This window comes from Tenrec ecaudatus, chromosome 12 (genome assembly GCF_050624435.1).
Source record: "Tenrec ecaudatus isolate mTenEca1 chromosome 12, mTenEca1.hap1, whole genome shotgun sequence".
Taxonomy (NCBI): domain Eukaryota; kingdom Metazoa; phylum Chordata; class Mammalia; order Afrosoricida; family Tenrecidae; genus Tenrec; species Tenrec ecaudatus.
In genome coordinates this window covers 3947134-3970427 of record NC_134541.1, presented here as the reverse complement: position 1 = coordinate 3970427, position 23294 = coordinate 3947134, and the positions used below count along the sequence as shown (strand labels likewise).

General features: G+C 51.7%; 1 protein-coding gene across 1 annotated transcript in view; it reads right to left on the bottom strand.

Annotated features, from left to right (window-relative positions):
* Positions 1-23294, bottom strand: part of LOC142422281 (piezo-type mechanosensitive ion channel component 2-like) — a 151622-nt gene that overhangs the window by 5266 nt on the left and 123062 nt on the right. The window contains exons 42-47 of the mRNA XM_075527687.1: positions 22166-22377; positions 21118-21276; positions 19746-19893; positions 19078-19266; positions 18669-18761; positions 18299-18468 (exon numbers count right to left, since the gene is read on the bottom strand). Of these exons, the coding sequence (XP_075383802.1) occupies positions 18299-18468; positions 18669-18761; positions 19078-19266; positions 19746-19893; positions 21118-21276; positions 22166-22377 (971 nt within the window). The remainder of the gene's footprint in view (positions 1-18298; positions 18469-18668; positions 18762-19077; positions 19267-19745; positions 19894-21117; positions 21277-22165; positions 22378-23294) is intronic.

Here is a 23294-nt window from a genome sequence, read left to right as displayed (position 1 = left end):
TTTAAATCTAAGACTCAGAGCCTCTTCTGACACCTATTTTGGTCTTTTCTTTCGTGCCTGTCTTCTTAATGACCTTTTGCTTTTGTCACGTAGGACGTCCTTAATGTCACAACCCCGCCTGGTCTCTGGTTGTTAGTGTTCAGTGTGGCAGATCTATTTTTCAGATGGTCTCCCATTTCAGCTGGGGCACACTCAAGGTCATACTTGGGTTTCGTTTCCTTCAGCTCCAATTTGGGCCAGCCTAGTGATGATCAGTTCCCCAGCGAGCCCTGCCGCCACTTTCCACCGGTGGGGATTCCACCTGGTGAGGGCCACAGACATGGACAGCCGCCATTGGTGTTGCTGGCTTTGCACACTTCTGCCCTACAGTCTCCTTTTCCATCACCAAGGCTGCATTTTCCACCCACGGCTCTGTCTTCTTCCACCTCCGTGTGCTACTCCCCAGTGACTATCAACTCACCCTGCTTGCATGTCTGGTCAATTCCAGGAGGCAGAGGTTGGTAAAAGCCAATCAACTTCATCATTTGGGGATTAAAAGCTAGTTCAGAAATATGAATAGCAGTCGTAACTTGTTCGTGTCTTGTAGATGCCCCTCTAGGCGTGCAGAGTAGATCACCTGCTTGTCCGACTCTAAAGAGCCAATCCCCCTTAAGCTCACCAGAGACTACGCCATTGATCTTCCAGCATTTTCTTTCCGATATAGAGCCACCTGCTGCGGCAGTGTGCCACAGAGTCAATTCCAACTCACAGCAACCTAGAGCGCGGTTTCCGAGCCTCATGAATGTTTTCTACGGCTGTGATTTTTAATTTATTTTTAAAGAATCCATTGGATTTATTTGTGTTGCTTGGGGGAGTGTGACAGTAGTTCCAACAGCATCCCTATAAGACCATAGAAACCTTTATTTAACAAATAGACCCAAGTAGGAAGCTGCTGTTTCTTGGCATGGCTTCCACCGGGGTCCAAGCAAGTCTCAAGACAGCATTTCCATCTGTGCAGCGCCGACGGATTCTCCACGCTTCGGTTGACGCCACGCGAAGACAGCAGGCTGGCATCCTTGCAAGACTGCAACTCATGTTCCCTTTCCATGGGCTCTGAGGATGGGGGGGGCGGTGAATGGCTCATCAATGGGCACCCAGGACCGGAGGGTGGGTGCGAGGAGGGGACTTCCCCCAGGGCAGCCCCGGTCACCCTGCAGAAGGAACAAGCGCACTGTCTCGACAGAAAACCATTTCTCAGCACAGCTGTCCTGGCCCTTTTCGTACCCGTGCAGGTTCCCGCTTCCTCATAAGCCCCCAGGATCGCCCTGTGTCCTTTAGGAAAACCTATCAAGATGATTTAGCCCTTTAAGATCCCCTCTCCCCGCTCCCCCCCTCCGAAAAAAAGGGTTAGAATAAAATTCTGAGTCCCCTGTCTTGAATTAACTGGTCCAGAATATTCCCTTGGAAGTCATTGTTTTCATGAAACTTCTTCTTCTCCTTTAAGGCACCTAACAAGACTAAGACAAGAATATTCCCGAGAATTCATCTACTGGTCACAGAGACATGTTTAAATATTAAAAAACAAAACCCAAACCACGGTGTGTGTATGAGCTGGCATTCAAATAACAGTAAGTTCTGACCCCGCCTCATCCACAGCACAGGGTCCTCCAACCGTCCCACAGGGACCGGTTAGCGATACCTGTTGCCGATGACACAGCCTCGCTTTGCTGCCAGTGAGCAGGACTTGAAGCCCTTGCTGAAGGTCAAGGATCACAGCCTTCCTTCAGCATGGACTACAATTCCATGTAAAGGAAACGAAAGTGCTCACCATTGGGTCCGTCGACAGCTTCATGTTAAATGGAGAAGAGAAGGAAGTCAGCAGATGGTTCTTCGTCACTGGATCCACAGTCAAGGCTCATGGAGGCCACCGTCAAGCACTCTGGCGCCATGTTGCTTTGGGTGAACCTGCTGCTGAGCCCTCTTGACAGGGCTGACAAGGGTGCTACTGTGCGGACTGAGGGGCACCCGACCCAAGCCGTGGCCTTGTCAATCACCTCCTGTGCCCGTGAATGTTGGGCATTGACTGAGGAAGACCAAAGAAGAGTCGATGCATTTGAATGGTGGTCTTGGTACATATTGAGAGTCCCACGGGCTGCCCGGAGAACAAACTGACCTGTCTCCGAGGAAGTACAGCCAGAGTGCTCCTTCGAGGCAAGGATGGTGAGACTGCGTCTCGTGTACTTCGGACCCGTTGTCAGGAGAGATTCGTCTCTGGGGAAAGACCTCTCATTTGGTAAAGTCAGGGGCAACAAAAAAGAGGGAGACTCTGGACAAGACGGAGAGGCAGGGTGGCAGCAACACTGGGCTTCCACTTAAGAACACGGTGAGGCTGGCTTTTGTTCTGTTGGACATCGGGTTGCTACAGATCAGCACCAGCCTCCCTCGTGTATCGTTTCTGAATGGTTCCTCCCCTGTTCACAGGGACTCGTTCCTCGCTAAGGCAAAGATCAACTAACGGCCACGGCATTCATGCCTACTCTTGTGACGCTGCATGACAGGGCAGAAGTGCCCATACGAGTTGCTGAGATTGTAACTCTTTACAGAATGTAACTCTTCCGGAGTTGGAAGCCTGGTCTGTCTCCTCCAGAGCCCCTGTGGTGGCTTCAAACCGCTGACCTTGAGGTTTGCAACCCAACACATAACCACTATGTCACCAAGGCGCCTTCTAGCCTATGCAATCATTCCAGCGTGGCCCGTTTGATTCCACTTAGTATTTATTTGAAAAGCACAGTGCTGAAGGTAGACATTCTTAATTATAAGGGAAACTCTTTTTGGGGGGGCTGCGTTCAAGAACACTCCAGGGGATTTTTTTCTTGTTTAACCGTCATCTCAGGACAATTGTTTGGGGGATTGGGCTCCATGAGAATGTGGCATTCCGTTCTTCCTTGTCTCCCGTTGGTCAGGGTTCTTGTCTAGACGCTTTCGCCAACATGTCTAGTCCTGGGGGTCAGGTCCCTCCAGTCTGTCTGGGCTCGTGGCAGAGCGGGCAGCTACTCACACAGACGCATCTTGGCTGAAGGCAGAGACGGCGGGAAAGAAGTCAACCTGTGTTTTATGAATGACTCAAAGGCACGATTATGTGTGGATCCTAACAGATTGTGGATCACCCTGCGAAGAAGGGGCATTCCAGAACACTTCATTGTGTGTGTACAGGATTGTCCACAGACCCAAAGGCATTTGTTCAAACAGAAGAAGAGGCTGACTCAGGAGTTAAGAAGACAGGACAAGAGGCGTGCCAGGCTTATGCCCCTGCCGATCAACTAAGGCAAACGTCGAACTATGAGGCAATGAGCGTGGCTTATTAACCACCTGTGATACGTAGATGACACACAGGATTTAAATTTATTTTTATCCACAAGCAATGCTCACGGAAGCAGCAGTCAGAAAAACAAACAATGTTATTAACTCGAGCAAACATACTGCAAAATAACTCTTCCAAGGGTCAAAAGCAAGGATGTCACTCTAAAGGCGAATGCGCGCCCGCCACAAGCCACGGTATTTCCGATTGCCCCAAGTGCGTGCAGAGCTGGGCAATGGATAAGGGAGGTCAAATGAGAACCGAGGCCTTCGAAGTGCCGCCTGTGTCAGGCTATGGCACTCAAAAGTACCGCATTGACGACGAACTGCCGGAAGTACAGCCAGAACGCGCCTTATGCACACGGGTGCTGAGAGCTCACCACACACGCTGTGAGCATGGCCTCCGGAGAGAGCAGTCCTGGGAGCAGGACATCATGCTGGGTCAAGTAGAGGGGCGCTGAAAACAAGGAGGGCCTTCAACAAGGCAACCGACACCTTAGCTGTCACGGTGGGCTCAAAGGAGGAGCGTGGAGAGGATGGTCCGGCTCGGCTGACGTCTCCTCCTGCTGTCCGTGGCCTTGCTGTGAGTCAGAACTGACTCCCTGGCACACGACAACCACAACAACATGTTCTATTTTACTTATTTTCCCAATTTTAAAACGTGTGAATTAAGCAGGGCGGGGGGTGCTTTGCATTTCAGATGTTCGGTTTTGTGTTCAGTAGTTTCGACGAGTTCTCTCTCTTCTGCACCTCCCGCCAATAGCTTACCCCACTCTCTCAGAGTTCCAAAGTCGGCTCCCTTTGGTAAGAGAGCCCCCTAGGCCCCTGCTAACCTAACAGAGTTCCCAGACAACACGCGTCCTCTTGTGACGGACTCCTTTCACTCAGGCCGATGGACGGTCTACAGCAGTGGCCCTCAACCCTCTTCAGGCCGCGACCCTTCCATATGGCTCCTCATGTGGTGGGGACCCCCAGCCATAGAATGATTTCTGTTGTTACTTCATCACTGTCATTTTGCTACTGTGATGAATCGGGCGACCCCGTGAAAAGGTCATTCGACCCCCCCCAAAAGGGTCTCGACCCACAGGTTGAGAACCGCTGCTCTCATAAAGTAAAATTATGACATATGTTCATATATTCCCTCTCTGTGTTTGTGTGTATGTGTGTGTATATATATACATGTCATAATTTTATTTCATCTTTTCCAAAGAGCTATTATTTCTTTTTCTTGACTTTTAAACATTTCCTTTTTCTTGTCTTAAGGCTCCAAAACTAGGATTTCTCACACTTTGCTGAACAGAAGTGACGGGAGCAGGCACCTTTTGCTTCTCCCAAGAGTTTTCCCCACTTTCCAAGGGGAAAGCTCGCTGTCTGTCTCCGTTACATAACATGATGGATTTTCCTGTGTGCAATGAATCATATTGCAAAATCTCACGTCTGGTCCAGCTTCCTGGGGGATTTCATTAGGAAACAGTGTTGGTGTTTATCAGACGCCTCTTCTGTCCCCGTAGTCCCCTCACACGGCTCTTCCCTGTGTGCCGTTGATGTATATGCTCGGCTGATTGATTTCCTCATATCGGACCCTTCCTGCGTTTCCGAAATCAATCCTGCCTGGTCATGGAGGAGGGCCCTGGTCATGTGCTGCTGTACTCTGGCCCGTAGTGTGCTGTTCACGATGCTGCCACTGGAATTCACAGGGGTCACTGACCCATCGGTTGTCTTTTTCTCTTGCGGTGTCTTATGGTCCCTGTGCTTTGTTTGTCTCATAGAATAAATCAGGGAGGATGCCTTCCCTCACGATCTTTGTGAAGTTTAAATAGGATTGGTGTCCATCCTTCCCTCAAAGCTTGGAGACCCCCCAGTCATGGCATCCGGTCCAGGAGGTGGTTAACCGGCAGGTGTTTGGTCACTGGTTCGATTGTTTCCCTGTGGGTCCCTTGAAACGTTTCCATTTCCCGTGAGTCCATCTGGGTAAAGTGTGAGCCTCTATGTCCATTTCATCTGAGTTATCCCATTGGCTGCCGGCTCAGAGGATTCCATCGTAATCCGCCTTGTTTCTATTGCGTCCACTGGGTGGGTGGTGTCTCCTACTTCCTGTCTTATCATGGTCACTTGCCTTTCCCCTTTGTCATTGGTGCTCCTCTCTCTCCGTCACTCTTGCAAAGACTGGCAAATTTTCTTTCAAAGAACCAACGTCTGGCTTTGTTGCTTCTTTCTGCGGTTTTGTTTCTCAGTTTCATTTACTTCGGCTCCGGTCTTCAGTGTTTCCTTCGTCCGGGTAGATTTTCTTAGTTTGCTCTTCTCTGTCAAGTTCTTACCCTTTCGAGGGGGCTGTTATCCTGCTGGTGTGCGGGAGGTCCTGGTGGGTAGAAGCTGCCCTCTTATGACCGCATTTGCCAGACCCCAGCCGTTGGGGCTGTTGTGTGTTTGTGTCCACGTGTCTCTGGGAAGTGCGCTCCACCCAGCATGTCACCAAGATCAACTATGCTCCTTACAGAACCGTGATCAGCGTAAAAATAAGACCGGGACAACCAGCGACATCAGTCTATCATACTGACAGTGACCAACCAAAAAGGCGGAATAAAGGGTGGAGAGGAAATGCAGATAATTTGAAACTCATTCCAAACAAAAAACTCCAACTCGACTCAGATTACGTCAGTTCCGACTCCTGTGATGAAAGGAGCAGAAAGCCTCCTCTCCCCCCACAGCCAGGCTGTGGGTCGGACCCACTCGGGGGCACCTCACCGCCACCACCACCACCACCACCACAGATGCTCTTTGATTTACTTATTTATTTTTAACCACTTCGAAAAAATGTGATTAGGTGGGCGTTTTACATCTCGGATCTTCCACTTTGTATTTAATTGTTTACACTCGTTACCAACAGCCCTGAGACCTTACCCCCCACCCACCCACTCAGATGTCTTTGTGGGTACCACCCTCCCCTTCCTGCACGTGACCACGAGAAGTTCAGAAGGTAGCAAAGGGCGGGAAGACAGAGCGGGGAGGCAGCAATCCAAGGGGAAGGAGAGTGGCCCTGCTCGTGTCTGGCACAAAGACTCCACGTCAAAACCCACGGGAATGAGCAAGGGGGCACGACACAATGATTAATGCCCTGATCCAATAAGAGGGGCTGTTGTAATGAACAATTACGCACCCGCGGGTGCTGCCGTCGTGAGGTGCAAGCAAGCCAGTCCCGACGCACAGCTCCGGCACCCAGCTCCCAGTGGTCCTGTGTTGGGCCACACTTTGTCCACCCTTCTCTCTCTCACTGACCCTCTGTCTTACTGCACAGGACGTCCCTTTCCGGGCACTGGACTCTCGTGTTAGGACATCTGAAGTGTGTGAGATGCAGTCTTGGCGTCCCCACTGCTAAGGAGCACTGTGACTGTACTTCTTTCAAAGCAGACGTGGCTTTCTTTGCTGGAAGTCCATGGTGCCCTCCACGTTCTTCCCCAAGCCCAGCGTTCACGTGACTTCGTCTGCAATCTTGGAGCTCCAAAATGCATAAATCAAACAAAAGAACGGGAAAGAGACCTAGACGACTCACTTGACAATGATAGTCAGAAACTTTAACACGCAGCTTTCTAGAACTACACAGAAACCCAATCCAGGTATGATCGATCTAAAGAACACAGGAAACCAACAGAACACTTCACCCAACAAAACTCAATACACACTTTCCTCCAGTGCACGGGGATCCTTCCAGAGTAGACCCTCTATTAGGTCACAAAGCAAGCCTTGAGAAATTTTAAAACACTGAGATACTACAAGGCATCTTCTCACACAACAAAGCTATAAAATTTGAAATCTACAATAGGTAGGTTAAGGAAAATGAGATACAAGGAGATTGACTACCTTTCTGCTTAAAAAACTACTGAGTAATGGGGTTGTGGGGTGTGACATAAAGACATCCCTCTGAATCCAATGACAATGAAAACACAACATACCAGGACCTGTGGGACACAGCAAAATGAGTACTCAGAGGGCAACTTAGAGTGATCAACACACACACACCAAACGAGGAGAGATCCCAGATCAGCACCCCAATCCCTAATCTCCAACCATTAGAATAAGAGCAGCAAAATAAGCCAGAACAAACAAAGAGAAAAATGAATGCAGAAATAAATGAAACAGAAAGAATCATCAAGGGAAGAAGTTAGTTCTTGCAGATGGTTGACAAACTTGACGGAGTGACTGGCCAATCAACAAAGGAAGCAAAGGAGAAGTTGCAGATGACTGAAAAGGAAACGAGGGTGTCTTAACAGAACCAGCTGAAATAAAGAGGACCCCAAGTGGAAGATTATCCAGCATACCATACTCTAACAAATTTGGAAACCTGGAAGAAATGGACAAATGTCCAGAAACACACGACCCACCCATATGAATCCACCCCTTGCCTGTCAGTGTGCTGAGCTGTGTGACTTGTGAGTTGCCACGACACTGGAAGGCCTTGCTGACAGAAACAAAGCTGGAAATCACATGACAGAGTTTCGAAAGACCAACGATAGCTTCATCATAAAAATATTTTCTCAACAACACATAGATTTCTCCAGCTGGAAGATTACATCTGTGGGAAGAGACAGACCATGGATAAGCTCAATATCAGCAGCTAAACCACAGCCAGCAGTTGACTGTGGGACAGAAAACCAATTGTTCATATGGAAGCTCAGGTCGAAGCAGAAGAACATAAAAACAAGTCCATGAGAGTCAAAACACAACATTGTGTGTATCCCACCTGCATTTCAGGAGCAGATGCGATGCACTGAAAGCTAGTGGCAGAAGACCCGATGCTCTGTGGGGGTGCGACCAAGAAGATCCCGCAAGAAGGAAATTCGGCATGGATGTCAGAAGAGATTTTGAAACTCACCCTTAAAGGTAGAGTAGCTACAGCCGATGGAAGAAGCAATAAAGTTTCTAAAACTGCACAGGAAAAGAGGACATGGAATAAGGGCTATCATTGCTGCAGAGGGCAGCTCAAGAAGATAAAGTAAAAACATTATAATGAATCGTGCAAACCCTAGAGTTAGAAGACTGAAAAGGAAGGACTGGGTTGAAAATTCAAACCTCAACTTGCAATACTGAAAGATTCTGTGGGCCGAATAGTGAACAACGCAGAGAGCGTCAAAAGATGGAAAGAACACACAGAGTCACTGTACCCAAAAGAACTAGTCAACATGCAAGCACTGCAAGAGCTAACCTATGATCAAGAACCAATGGTACTGAAGAAAGAAGTCCAATCTGCACCGGAGACATTAGCCAAACACAAGGCTCCAGGAATTGACAGAACACCAACGGAAAGGTTTTAACAGGTTGGTGAAGCTCTGAACGCATTCATCGATTGATGCCAAGTAATTTGGAAGACAGCTACTTGGCCATCCGACTAGGAAAGATCCAGATCTGTACCCATTCCCAAGAATAGCGACCCAACGGAATTCGCCAATTGTAGAGCTACATCGTTGGCATCACACGCAGGTGAGATTTTGCTGAAGATCGTCCAACAACTGTTACAGTGGTCCCTTCCCAGGGAGCTGCCGCAGGGTCAGGGTGGATTCAGAAGAGCTGTGTCAGATGGATCCTGGCTCAAAGCAGAAGCTATCAGAAAGATGTTCACTTGTGTTTTGTTGACTATTCGAAGGTCACTAGGCCGTGTGGATCATGACAAATCATAGACAGCCTTGAGGAGAGCGGGAATTCCAGGACGCTTCACTGTGCTCGTGCGGAACGTGTGCCTGGATCGAGAGGCAGTGCTGTAAAAGCAAGAACGGTGTGCATCTTCTCACTGTACTTGTGCAGACTGTGTGCTGGGCACCTAATCCGAGAAGCTGGGTTGTCCGAAGAAGAGCACGCATCCGGTTTGGAGGACGCTCATCAACAGCCTTCACTGTGCAGCGGACACGACCCTGCTTGCTGAAGGTGAGGAGGGCTTGAAGCACTCGCTGATGAAGAAAGCCAAAGTCCTCAAAAGTGGGCCGATAGGCAACATCTTGAAGAATGGAGAAAAGACTGTGGTTATCAAGGATCTCACCTCGCTTGGATCCATGCCCATGGAAGCAGCAGTCAGAAGATCAAAGGCTGATTTGCGCTGGGTCAGTGTGCAGCGCCAAGCCTCTTCCAAGCACCGTTTCAAGGATGCTGCTTTGAGGACGAAAGTGTGCTTGCCCTAAGGCCTGGCACTTTCGACCGCCTCACATGCATACGAAAGTTGGGCATTGAATAAAAGGAGAACAGATGCGTTTGGATTATGTTGCTGGCAAAGAATACTGAAAGTGTTATGGCTATCTGAAGAACGGCCATGTCTGTCTGGGACAGGTAGAGCCAAATGCTCTTTAGAAGCCAAGATGGCACTTCAGCGCCTGGACTTTGGCCAAGTGGTCAGGGGAGACTAGTCCCTGGAAAAGGACAACTTGGTAAAGTCGAGGGACTGCAAAAAGGGGGCGATCCGGGGCAAGATGGATTGACACAGTGGCTGCAACATCGGATTCAAACTAACCAGTGATTTGGAGGATGGCTGGCTCTGGGCCGTGTTCTGTTCTGCTGTCCACAGGTCACTGCGAGCCAGAACGGACTCAACAGCACCTGGTACCACCCCACCCAAATGCACACGGACTGAACAATACAGAAGAAGACATTGATCGGGTCATTGAAAACAAAACCTCGCCCAAATAACCACAGAAAGTTCAGGCACCAGGCGGCTTCAGTGGTGAATTCTCCAAACACTGAGGGAAGAGCTGGCACGGATTCCACACAAACTCTTCCAGGGATGCCCTCGACTACATCTACCAAGCAAGCCCAAGCCAGACAGACGCCACTCCGAGTAACATTACAGGCCAGTATTCCGCAGGAACGGAACAATCCTCGGTGAAATTCTAACCAATAGGATCCAGCGTCATATCAAAAAACAATGATAATAAGGAATCCGAAGCAAGTAGGACTCATGCCAGGGAGGATGATGATTCAACCTTAGGAAAAATAGCCCATGTAATCCATCACATAATACAACAAATAAAAAGAACTACCTATCAATGGACAAGAAAAGGCTTTGGACAAAACATAACACCTACCACCGATAAAACACTCAACAAAACGTGAATAGAAGGGAAGCTGCTCCGGATGACAAAGGGCACAGCAGCAAAAGCAGTGGGCAGCATTCTTCTAAATGGAGAGGAACCGCGCACGTGCCCCCTGTGAGCAGGGACCAGATAAGGCTCCTTTATTACCACTCTGATTCAATATTGTGCTGTCGGGCTGAGCCGGAGCTTTCAGCAACAATGGAAAGTTGAAGGCACCCAAGACAGAAAAGCAGTAAACCTCTTTCTATCCGCACACGGCAGGACTTACACCTACAAAACAGGCAGCAGTGAAATATTTAATCTGGCTTTTCTAGCCAGAGTCTTTGCTGCTCCGTCCCAAATGACTGTACTTTTCCTGACGCGTCTGGGTAAGTGAGGAGGGAAGCTATGGATGGATTACATGCTTCGGCTGTGGAGGATTAATCCCATGGCTCCGAAACAGGGGCATCTGACAAACAGCAAGTGCGGCGACGGAGGGGTGGAGTGCGTTCTTTGAACCCTGAGATCCCGGCACACTGAGCCTCCTGGATCCAAAAAACAGCTCCGACCGCTGAGGAGCATCCGAGGAGCGGTGGCAGGTGCCCGAGCAGGAGGACGCAGCAACCTTCCCAGCCCACAGAGCAAGCGAAGTCGAGGGGTGTGGGCCATAACGGGGGCAGCTGGGTTTGCTGACCCAACTAGGTGGGGTTGATTGGCTTCAGGTTGAGATTTACAGCAGAGCAGCATGGACGGTGGGCATTTACTCCGAGCCCTCAAAGATCTCTGTAACATGGCCCATGCAGGGTAGAGGCTAGGCAAGAGGCTGAGGGCCAGAGAAAGGCCTGCCTGTGGACACCACAGACAGAAAACCGTCCTGTGTCCTAAGCATTTCCATTCGAATTGCACACCGAATTATAACCCGTTAGCTTCTCTAATAAACCCTATAAAATCATGAGCATTGGCTGTGAGTTCCGTATGACCGTGGTAGTGAATTATGGAATCTAGCTAAGAAGTAGAAAGTGCCTGGGGAAGGATGTTTGGCGAATAGAGACGTGTCTGACCTCCATCCCCTGGGACTTGGCCTTGGCCAGCTGATACTGATGAGAGGGGTTGTCCTTGTGTAGCTGGGGGAGGTCAGAAGACACGTCATGTTTGTTTCCTCAAAGCTGCTGTCAGAATTGGTGAGGAGGGCTGCAGGTGGGGCAGGTCTGACCTTAGCCTCATCGGTCGCAGCCTTGGGGAAAGCGGATGCAGGTGGGCTTTCCCCCCCTCCCCTCGTGTAGTTGGAGATTAGATACCAAGTCCCACACCATCGGTTTTTTTATAACTTGGCAAGAAAACTTGGGACGAGTTGAATATTTCAGCAAAATGGCCAGTATAGAGATGTAAGAACAAAAAAAAAAAAACAAAAAAAAGATTCTCACTGAGAGAGCTCTGAAAAAGAACTCAGAAAAAGAAAAAAATCCACAAAAACCCAATGTCATTACAACGGTCACCAAAAAGCTGAAACTCTTAAGAATGCGTATAAGTAGAGAAACAAAACTCTAACACATTACTTCAAGAAACCAAGAGACCTACCTAAGTGGAAGCGTATGCCATGCTCCTGGAGAGAAACAGAGCGTTGTAAAGATGTCAACGCCATCCCCAAACTACCTACACATACAATACCAGCCAGATCCCAACATGATGCTTACAGAGATGGAAAACACCAATAGCCAACTCTGTATGGGAAGGAAAGAGACCCTGACTAAATCTCTCATACAGAATAACAAAGTAGGAGGCCTCTCATTTCCTGATCTCAAAACCTACTGCACGGTCATGGTCGCCACAGCCTGGTACGTGCACAATAACAGACGCACAGACCGATGGAACAGAATTGAGAACTCACCTGTGGAGAGCTGATCTCTGATAAAGGGCCAGAACACATTAAATGAAGGGGGAAAAAAAAACTATTTTCTTTAATAAATAAACCCAAACCACACTTGCTGCCACAGTGTCAATGCTCACAGGGAAACTGGGTTTCTGAGACGGTCGCTGTTGACGGGCGTATTAAGCTCCGTCTTTCTCCTAAGTGGTGGCTGTCGTTTAGGACCGCGTCCTGACCATGTGATCGCAGCCCAGCATGTAACCACTCACCTGCCAGGGCTCCTTTTTTGCGTTCTGGCAAAACTGAATAGCCATTTGCTTTCCGAATGTGAGAGAGCAAACATCTCACGTCGTAGCTGTGTCTCACGTCGCGCACAGAAAGCACACTCAGAATGGACCAAAGACCCAAATGGAAAACCTGGAGCCACAAGGATCGTCAGAGAAAGCGCAGAGGCAAACATAGGAGCCTAACATGTGCCACACGCAAACTACCCAACATCACTGACGACACAACTGGATTCCCGGACCCTTTTAAAAACAAACCCTTGGGTGCCTCAAGAGATGTGGACAAAAAGAATAAAAAGAAAACCCACAGACTTGGAGGAAAAACCCCCAAAACTTGTTGCAAATGACTTATTAGACAGAGGACTAGTGTCTAATATTCATAGACAAATTCAACACCTCAACCAGAGAAATACAAATAATCCTGTTAGCACTGGGCAGCGGTCAGGAACAAACACCTCCCCGAAGAAGACATTAAGGCAACCGTGGAACGTGAAGAAGCGCTCTCCATCATGAGCATCCGAGAGATGCAAATCAAGACGAAAAGATTTCTCACCCCCAAACTAATAGAAAACTTCACAAACGACAACGCAGTGGCGAGGGTGCAGAGACTCGACTGTGAAACGGTGAAGCACCGGACCAACAGGCGGCTGCTTCCTCAGAAAGTCAGAGACAGAAACCCCACAGTACTCTGCCGGGTCTGTCCTGGGAGCTATCCTAGAGAAACAGACTCCTCAGCCTGCCTGCATGCGCCCACACCCACGTTCACTGCCGCAGGGGTGTCTATAGCAAAAGATGGAAGCCTCCGATTGCCCCGATGGGCAAACGACAGTACAGACACGCAGCCAATGCTCTGAAATGTGAAAGAATACTTCGGAACCTGCAAAACACCCGAACGTAGGGATGGACCTGCAGAACATTATACTGCACGGAATCAGCCAATCGCCAAAGGACAGAGATTGTATGAGATCACGATTATACAGAGACAAGAAAAAAAAAATTTCACACTACAAGAAGCATTCCTTGATGGTTATCACGAATGGGAGGGCAAAGAAGGGTGCACGGCTGGCTTAGAGGGTCAAAACATGTTAATTGGGCAAGGGGGAAGGTGATGTGCGATATGTGGTGCCGGAGGCAGGGTAAGGCGCACATGAAGGCACAGAGGTCGTTGCTGTGAGACATTCCATTGCTGAGGAGTGGCGATCTCTGGGTAGAGGCCACCATCCATCTGTTCGTCTGTCATACAGGGGCACCTTGGGTGCTGATGCTGTGAGCTTGTGCCACAGACGGTTCACATACCAGGAGGGTCACCTGCAGTGAACAGGTGTCAGTGGAGCCCCCAGACGCAGAACAGACTGCAAAGCAGGAGTGCACTCTCCGCTCCAGAGGGAGCGGCCACTGCAACCGGAGGAATTGCAGTGGAGCCATCAGACCGTGCTGGAGGAGGAGCCGTTCAGGTGGGAAGGCATCCCAAATACCACCGAGGGAAACTGAGCGCCTGAAAGAAGAGCCAGCCGTCCTGGCATGGATGACGTAAGGCTTTGGGGCCATCCGTGGGAAGGGCCAGCTGCAAACACCAACTAATAATCAGAACATGGAACGTACCAAGGATGGATCTAGGAAAATTAGAAATATTCCAAAATGACACAGAACACACAAAAGTCTATATCCCGGGCAGTAGTGAACTGAAACGGCCAGGTCTTGGCCATGTTGGCCATCACCTGGCTGACGCCGCCAGTAACGGGGAACTCACGAGAAGTGGCCTCGCCTTCGTTGTAAGGGAAATTTCAAGACTCGTCTTGAAGTGCAATGCGGTCTGTGATCGATGATATCTATATGCCCACGAAGAAATCCAGTGAAGACGATGACGATTCTAATTTATGGTCAACCACGAAAGCTAGTGAAGAACTTGAAGCATTCTTCGGTTTGAAATGGAGCAAACGCAATCAAGATGCATTGATTATTGATGATTGGAATGCAAAAATGGAAAATGAAGAAGGAACAGTAGTTGGAAAATATGACCTTGGTGACAGAAGCAAAGCTGGAAATCACATGATAGAATTTTGCAAGACTAATGACTTGAAGTACTTCATCAAGCTGATGAGGCACTGGAAGCCCTTCCTTGTCTCTGCCAGGGACTGTGGAAGAGAGCTTGTTGGCCCCCAACTGGAAGAGGTCCATATGTGTTCCGATTCCAAGAAAATCGATCCAACAGAATGCAGAAATTATCAAGTAATACCATTAATACCCAGTGCAAGCAAAGTTTGGCTGAAAATAATTCACCAATGGTGGCAACAGCCCATTGATGGGGAGCTGCCAGAAGTTCAGGCTGGGTTCTGCAGTGGTGTGGTACGAGGAGGTCATTGCTGACACCGGGTGGATCTTAGCAGAAAGAAAGATGCTTACTTGTGTTTTATTGACTATGCCAAGGCATTCGACTGTGTGACCTTGACAAACATTGTGAAGCATGGGATGCTCAATACCTACGTGTGCTCACGTGGAGCCTACCTGTACGTGGGCCCAACAGGCAGACGCCTGAGAGAAGAAGGGAGCACCCAGTAATTTAAAATCAGCCCAGGTGTGCATTGGGGCCGTATCCTTCCACCATACTTATGCAAACAATCCGAGCATCTGGATTATATGAAGAAGAACTTGGGATCGAGAATGAGGAAGGCTTTATTAACAACCTGTGATCTGCAGGTCTCACGCCCTTGGTTGCTGAAAGCGAGGAGGGCTTGCATCCCATGCTGTGAAGATCAGGGACTGCAGCCTGATCTGTGTGGGTGCCAACTCAAGCTAAAGACAACCCAAGTCTTTGCAACTGGATCGATACTTAACATCATGATCAGTGAAGACGGATTGAAACCAGAGATTCCACTCTGCTCGCATCCATAGTCAACGCTCATGGAAGCAGCAGCCAGGAAGCCAAGTGACGTGTCGTCTTGGATAAATGCGCTGCACAGACCTGCTGGAAGTGCGGAGGAGCAAAGACGCAGGCGCTCCTGACTCAAGTCAGGGTCTCCCCCATTGCGCCCCATGCACGTGAATGCTGGACAACGAATAAGGACGACTGCAGAACGACCGATGCATTTGAACTTGCTGTTGGCGCGGAACACTGGGGATAAGGATGGTGGGGCCTTTGTCTCCCACACATTAGACACGTGCGCGGGAGGGAAAGGATCGTATGTTTGGTAAAATGAGGAAGCCCTTCAACAAGATGGATCGGCATGGTGGCTGCGACCCCGGGCTGGATGGAGCATGGGCAGAGTTGTGAGGAGGGCGCAGGCCCAGGCAGCGCTGGGTTCCGCTGGACGCTGGGTCACCTGAAGTTAGAACCCGCTGGACAGCACCCAACAACAACTCCGGTGAGTTGCATCTTAAAAGTTCGCAGCAGACAGCTACGACGCAAGGCTGGTCTCTCCACAGCTGAAAAAGAGACGAGTGGAGGCCCTCCAAGACAGCCCCCCCGACTCATGGGCCATGTGAGCCACTCCCCTGCCTCCCTGAGATTAGAACGCAACCGTGCCCGGTTCCTACTACGGTCTGTATCACAACAGAAGGTTCTGGAGAGAGAGAGAGAGAGAGAGAGAGAGAGAGAGAGAGAGAGAGAGAGAGAGAGAGAGAGAGAGAGAGAGAGAGAGAGAGAGAGAGAGAGAGACACTAATGGAGACTGGAGGAATCCCCAAGACGGTAGGCCTTAGACACCTCTTAAGGCTGGGACAGAATCTACCCCACGGGATCAGCTTTCAGCCAAACCTATCAAAGTGGAGGCTTAACACCTGCGAGAAACAAACTCCACTGTACAACCAACCTCACAAACCAAGGAGCAGCACTTTCCCCAAACAGAGCTCGGAGGCAGGAAAGGGCCGCGGGGAACAGATGGAAACAGGGGTGGGGTGGGGGCTCAGAGAGAAAGAGGGATGAGCACTGTCCTATTGGGGTCTTGCAATCTCATGGAACAAAACACGTAGAAGTCATGGAATGGAAAACTAATACGCTTTGAAAAGTTTCACAAGTGTAAAGAAAAATATGCCTGGGAAAATGATAATTGTGTGCTGAAACCCAGGTAGGAACGTCTTGCAAGCAGGCAGATAAAAGGCATATTGCAATCAAAGAGGACAATCACCAGCAGGTACGTCGTCGGCGATCTGTTAGAGGCTCTTCTGGCTGAAAAGAAAGAACAGCAGGTGCACCGAAAGGCAGGAATAAAGGGCAGCTAAAACGATCCCCGAAAGTAACCTCCCACACGGAGAAAAGCCACCGCAAATGAACTCTAAGTTGAAGTTTTAAAACGCAGATTCTGGATCACTCAAGGCCACTTGACCCGAGCCATGGTCTTGACCACCCTCTCCAAGCTGGGCGTAGGGAAAGGAAGACAGAAGGAGTGATGCGCGGTCCAGTGGCGCTGCTGTCCACGAGGATCGACGGGACCGCGGACCGCCTGGAGAACAGAGGAAGTGGGCTCGGGAGAAGCGGGACCAGGATGCTCCACGGAAGCAAGGCTAGAAAGGCTTTGTCTTGCTCTCCTTGGGCATGTCAGGAGGGAAGACCAATCACTAGAAAGGACATCGTCTTTGGCACAAGAAAAGGCCAGGGAACACGCGCATGACCCTCGGTGCGATGGCCTGACACCAGGGCCGCGCGGGCCGCAGCAGAGGGCCACATCTCAGTCCTGCTGAGCAGCTGGTGGGTTCGAAGCACTGACTCTGGGTCAGAAGCTGAGTGCTTAACGGTCAAATCACCCACTGGGACTCCTTCAAATTATACAACTTGGACCAACTCGCTTCACGAACACACGTACCACGCTACCCTCAGCAGAGAAAGAAGCCCCCTGCTTTGAGCACCCATGGCGTAGGTATTAAGGTCGACCACATATTGGCTAATACACTTTTCAATACATTTCAAAATACTGAAAACACACGGGCTTTGTTTTTTTTAATGAACACAATAAAATTAAATTAGAAAGCAATCTTAAAAGATATCTAGGAAACCTCCCAAATATTGGGAAATTAACCAACGCAGGTCTGCGTAACACGTGAGGGGTGGGGGCAGAGAAATGAAATAAAAGAGAGGATTAAGATACTTGAAACTAAATTAGAGTGAAAATTCGTCATGCCTACATTTTTGAGATGCAATTTAGAGAGACATTTATAAACCTCAGACTATATTGGAAAAGAGGGGAAATGAAAAATTAATAAGTTGCCACTTTAAAGAGGTAGGAAAGCAGAAATCAATGAATAAAGAACAAGCAATAGATAAAATTAACAGAGGCAAAATCTGATTTTTTTTTTTATAAACCTAATACATTGTTCAAGTCCTGGCAAGTACTTTGCTACCCCAGACCCCAGCAAGATTCTTGACCAACAGCTTGTTGCGAGGGGCCAGTCCTGACGCAGGGCAACCTTATGAACGACGGAGCACGGCAGTGCCGGCCCCCTACCACCCTCGCCGTCATGGTCATATTTGGGTCACTGTTGCCGACACTGTGCCTACCCATCGCGGTGAGGGTATTTTTCTTTATTTTACCAAGCATACTGCCGACACAGACCAGACACCGACATAGACAAGGGCAGGGGTGGGGGCGGGGAGATAAGAGGAGTGCCAGAAGGGAGAGGACACGAATGGGAGGGGAGGAGGGGGAGAAAGCAAGCAACACCTTCAAGGGCAGCCTTGATGACCATTCTGGGACATGGACTTCAAACTTCCTGGCGTTTGACCGTGGTGCCCCAGCTGGACACCGGGATCTGCATGTGCCCAATTACCTCTGAACGGTCCAGAAGACAGTGATGTATATAGAGGTGGCGTTAGCGAGTTCCTTGACCATAGCTGCCCGGTTGGCTGGGCTGATGCCCCACAGCAGGCTGGCATGACTTTTGATCTTGGCGAGAGTGATGTCCTCAGGTCTGTAGTTCACCAGGAACTGCATGGCCGGCTGGGGGCAGACGGGAGGAGGAGCCACACCTGAATCCCTCTGCCTGGGCCCATCCTTCAACCTTGGCACCAGTGAGGGGACCTCGTTTTTCCCCTGTCATTCTAAACCGTAGGGTGATCACACCAGGGAGAACACAGGGGAGGCGAGGACCCGGCAGGAAAGGATGTGTGGTGGCTTCTCTGAGTCTGGGATGCACTTACCGGGTGGAGAGCGTATTGCTGGGTCAGCTGGTCATACGCTGTGTCCGAGAAGGGGACCAGGTTCTGCTGCTGAGAACTCATCGAGAACAGGGTCTGGGGGCACAGCAGGAGGGGGACGTGAGCTTCAGAAAGCTGGGCCCCTGCTGAAGGGGAAGTGGAGGGCCCCAGGGGGCTTCTGGGCTCTCTGGGGCAAGGAGCTTCAGCGTAACACCCCTCAGATGGCCTGAGATGGGCTCTGAAACCCGAGGGGTGAGGGCACGTGGAAGAGAAGGAACAGCCAGAGCAAAGGCACAGAGGCTGTCTGGTCTCTGCTTGCACCCATGTCTAGGTTTGCCGCTGACAAGTGGGCACAAGCACCCCCACCGCGTCGACCACCGAGTCACACTCGGTCATCGTCCACTCCAGCTACCTCATAGCCATTGATGGCGATCTTGACAGACACGTCCAGGGGCTGGTTGGTCACGCCGCCCACCGTCTTCAACAGGGACATGAAGACCAGGGGAAACCACATGAGGGAAATGAGAGCAAGCATGATGACACCCCCTACGCTGTACTTCACCACCTTCTTCTTCTTCTGCCCGGGGGGCTCGGGGTACTTCTGTGGAAGAGGAGCGGGCATGTGAGGGTCAGACTCTGCAGCCACACAGACATGGGCTCAAAGGGGGAGCGGTGGTGAATGGCCCTTAGATGTTAGGGAAAGGGGGACGTGTCACTGTTTGCTGAAGGGGGTGGATTCTGAACGTGCCCCCGGAGTCAGGGGCGTCAGATTCCAAGCTGAGTCCACATCACTGCCCTGTTTCTGCTTCCTCCTCTGTCAGATAAAGATGAAATGCTTCCTGCTTTGCCAGGTGGGTTTGCAGACTCCTGGGGTGATGGGTAGGGGGGTTTAGGAGCACCTGGTCTGAAACAACAGATGGCAGCTGCCATGGACAGAGGAGTTGAAGGTAAACTTCTCAAAGCAGAGGCCAAGCTGTCAGGCAAGCACCTGGCTGACCTCACAGGGCAAGCAAGCAGCTGCTCCGGGGGGATGGGGTTGGAGATAAGACAAGGGGCCCCTCGGTGCCAGTGCAGGCCCACCTTCTCGGACTCCCGCCAGCACTTCAGGATGAAGATGTCGGCGTAGAGGTCCTCCAGGCAGATCCAGTTGGACAGGCTGAGAGCCGTGTCGGTCCACATCCAGTCGATGACAGCCCGAAGTTCCAGGAGGAAGGGTACCGAGCGGAACCTGGGTACCGAGAGGAGCCCCAGGAGCTCCAGGCACAGGTCTGGCCAGAGTGTGGTCCTCCCACCACCCATCCTGGGGCACAGCTCACCCAGCCCTTTCTCCCCGAGTGTCCAGTCAACCCACAGTCTGTACCCTCCATCTACCCCCAACCCCTTCCACCCCAACCGCCCCAGCCGCCTCTTCCATTCCCAGCGACACCATGCTCTCACCACAGCACCTGCACCAGCGACTTGAGGGACCCCCACCGCCCTACCATCGAGATCTCTCGCCACCCACCCCTTGACCCCAACCACCCCACTGGTCCCATCACCCCAACCACTCCCGCCATCTGATGTCCGCAACCAGCCCACCGTCTGCACCCACTCATGATCTCACCCCTTCCGCCCCAATCACACCCTCACCACCATTCCCCCAACTACTGCCCCCACCGGCCCCTCCACCCCCTATTCCCACCCCCCACCCATCCCGTCATCTGATGCAGTCCACTCTCCCTCCCAACAGCCCTAACCACCTATGGATTCCCCATCCTCATCAGCCCTCGTGGAATAAAAAGACATGGGGAGAAACCAGAGGGGTGGAACCTTTGCGTGGGACACACGACCATTAAATAAGGTGACATATTCAGAGGGCGGGAGGGACGTGCTGTACAGACAGTGAGCAGGCGGCGACAGGACACTTCACACTGGGGGGCCAGGGAAAGGGGTGGGGGGTGGCCAAGCCATTCCCAAGATGGCAGGCCCCAGGCCAAGTGGTTGGAGAGTGCTGACCACATGGCTGAGAGGGGGGGGGCTTGGGGGGGCAATGCGATGTGAAGAGAGAGACTTGGGCCAGGGCAAGCCACAGGTCCCTTGGACAAAGCACGCACTGCGGTTGGGCTTTTAACCAATGGGGAGAGTCTATTCTGCCCCTCACCCACCCCTCAGAACGCGGCTTTGTCTCAGCCTCCGGGGCGCTAACTCACCTGGACAGGGCCACTCTGCCCCGTGGGACACACCTGTCCTCAACCCAGGGACAGCACAAGGGTACTTCAGTTCCATAAAGTTGAGCCTAGAGAGGCTGGCCATCGTCAGCCTGTCCCTCACCCTCAGCTAGTGGGACCCCGGGTGGGAGGGCCTCAGCCCTGTCGGAGGACTCATGGTAGAGGCCACGTCCTGGCCCCAGACGAGTGGCCCTGGCCGGGGGTGGGCCCCAGCCTGCCACAGCTGGGCCCTGCTCTTCACTGACCCTTTGAAGAGGACGAAGTTGAGCAAGTTGAAGTTCCTGGTGAGGAAGTTACCGAGGATGTGGCTGGGGTAGCCGCACTTGATCTGGTAGGCAGACAGGCCGAAGTAGACGCACTTCACCAGGTACCAGATCTGAGCCACGCAGTTGAGGTTGAACCTCCTGCCCACAAAAAAGCCAGTGGTCCTGACGCTGACAGCCTCCATGCCCCCCTCCCGCCCCAGTCCCCCTCCCAGCGGGCCACCCATGGGGCTCCTCAAAGCCCAGGTGGAAGGGAGGGCTGTTATGTCAAGGATAATGGAAGTGGAGGGAGAAAGGTTCAGAAAAACACCTTTTTCCAAACTTGCGGGGGGCCTCTGGGGATGCCTGGGCCCCTTCGGCCTTCCTGAATAGGGAGCCTTTTATCAGCCGTCATTAAGCTTGGACAAAGGAACTGGCGCTGGCGCTGCTAAGCAGGTACTAAAACCTTGACCCTCTCCAGCCCTCTGCCGCCTGACTGCTGACGTCCTCCGTCTGTCCGTCCATCTGTCCCAGGGAGATAATCCTTCCACCTTCCTGGTGGGGCCAAGTAGTCACCAGCTCTTCAGAGTGGGGCTGCATCCACTTCTGGGGGAGGGGGGGGCTCGAGAAGCAGGCCCAGCGGCAGCTACAGACCTTCCTTCTTACAGAGAAGTTTGGGGGGGCTAGGTTCCTGCTGCTGTCAGGGTCCCAGGCTCTGGACATCTAGCCCCTTTCCCAGCAGGCCCGCGTCTTTCTGTAGGGAGGGACAAAGGGGGTCTTCTGTTCCCACAAAGATCTCCGATGGGGAAGCCCAGAGGGGCAGTTCCATTCTGTCCAGAGCGGAGGTGACACACCTCTGCATCAACTCAGGGGGGCAATGAGTTTTGGTGTTGAGTCTGGGCCTAGTGAGGACGGTCCTCCTGAGGGAACCCTGTCCCTTCCACCCCTGCTCCAGGCTGTTTCACAGAGCCCTTGGGGGTCGTCACTCTCCCTTTCTTTCTTTGGGGGACTGGGGGGGGGAGAAGGAGGGGTGGCAAGGAGGCGAGGCTACCTCTCAGTGACTCCAGGCAGGATGAAGAAGAGCCAGAAATGGGTGCCCAGGACCAGAACCAACTGGAACACACACTTCCCGTACAAGCTCTTGCGCAGGTAGAGGGCGCGGTCCACTACCATCGTGCCGAACTGGGTGAGCGCCATCACCAGGAAGGCCTCAGGCACCTTGTCCTCGGCCAGCGACTCTGCCAGGTCGGCGGTCCCATACTTCTGCAGGGCCAGAGGCATGCACGTCTTAGGGAGGGGTCCTTAGAGTGGTATGGAGCACAGGGGGCTTCCACAACCAGGCTCCGGCTCCTTAAGCACACCAGGGACTCTATCCTTCTCCTTGAGGGCCCTTTTGCACCCCAGCTTGAGCCTGGGCACCAAGCTTTCCCCTCCCTCAGACCTCACCGTTGGTGCCCCTACACCCGGGGCCACCCGTGTCTCCCCCAACTGTGGAGGATCCATGGCTGGCCCTGACCCCTCTGCCTTGCCCTTGAAGACCTCACAGCTACCCCTCCTTCTCCTTCCCCAACCAAAGCAGCCATTCCCTCACCCTCCAGGCCCCTGGCTGGGCCTTGGTCCTGTGCACAGACACCCTCCGGGGACCGTGGCTGGGTCCGCCCGATGTGGACAGGCGCCCTGGAGGACGGCCAGCACTCCTGTGCATCTCAGGCACCCAGACACGGAACAGGACCCCCTTCTGGCAGAGACCCGCTCCCACGGTGCCCACCCACCTCCCCCCAGGGCGCTGGGGGCTGCTGGGATGAGAGCACACCCCTCCTCCGAGTCCCGCCTGGGTGGCTCACACTCAGGCCCTGGACAGACTCTCTGAGGAGGCTGGAAGCCCTGGCGGAGAGGACCCTGGAGGGGCCACGCTGGGCTTGCTGAAGGACTTGTCCATTGTGGCATGGCCCCGGCCCCATTTGTACCCAGCTTTCACCTTAATTAGTAGGAGCTTTTCTCAGAAGCAATGAAACAACTGCCCAGCCCACTTGGACGAGCATGGAGGCAAGAGCCATTTCGGTAATGGGATCAGTGCGACTGCTATTCTGGGGAGAGAGAGGGAGAGAGACCACTCTCTGCTATTAAGAAAGCGGAGGCCAATCCTACCCTGTCGACTGCCTGGTTATTAAGGATAACTG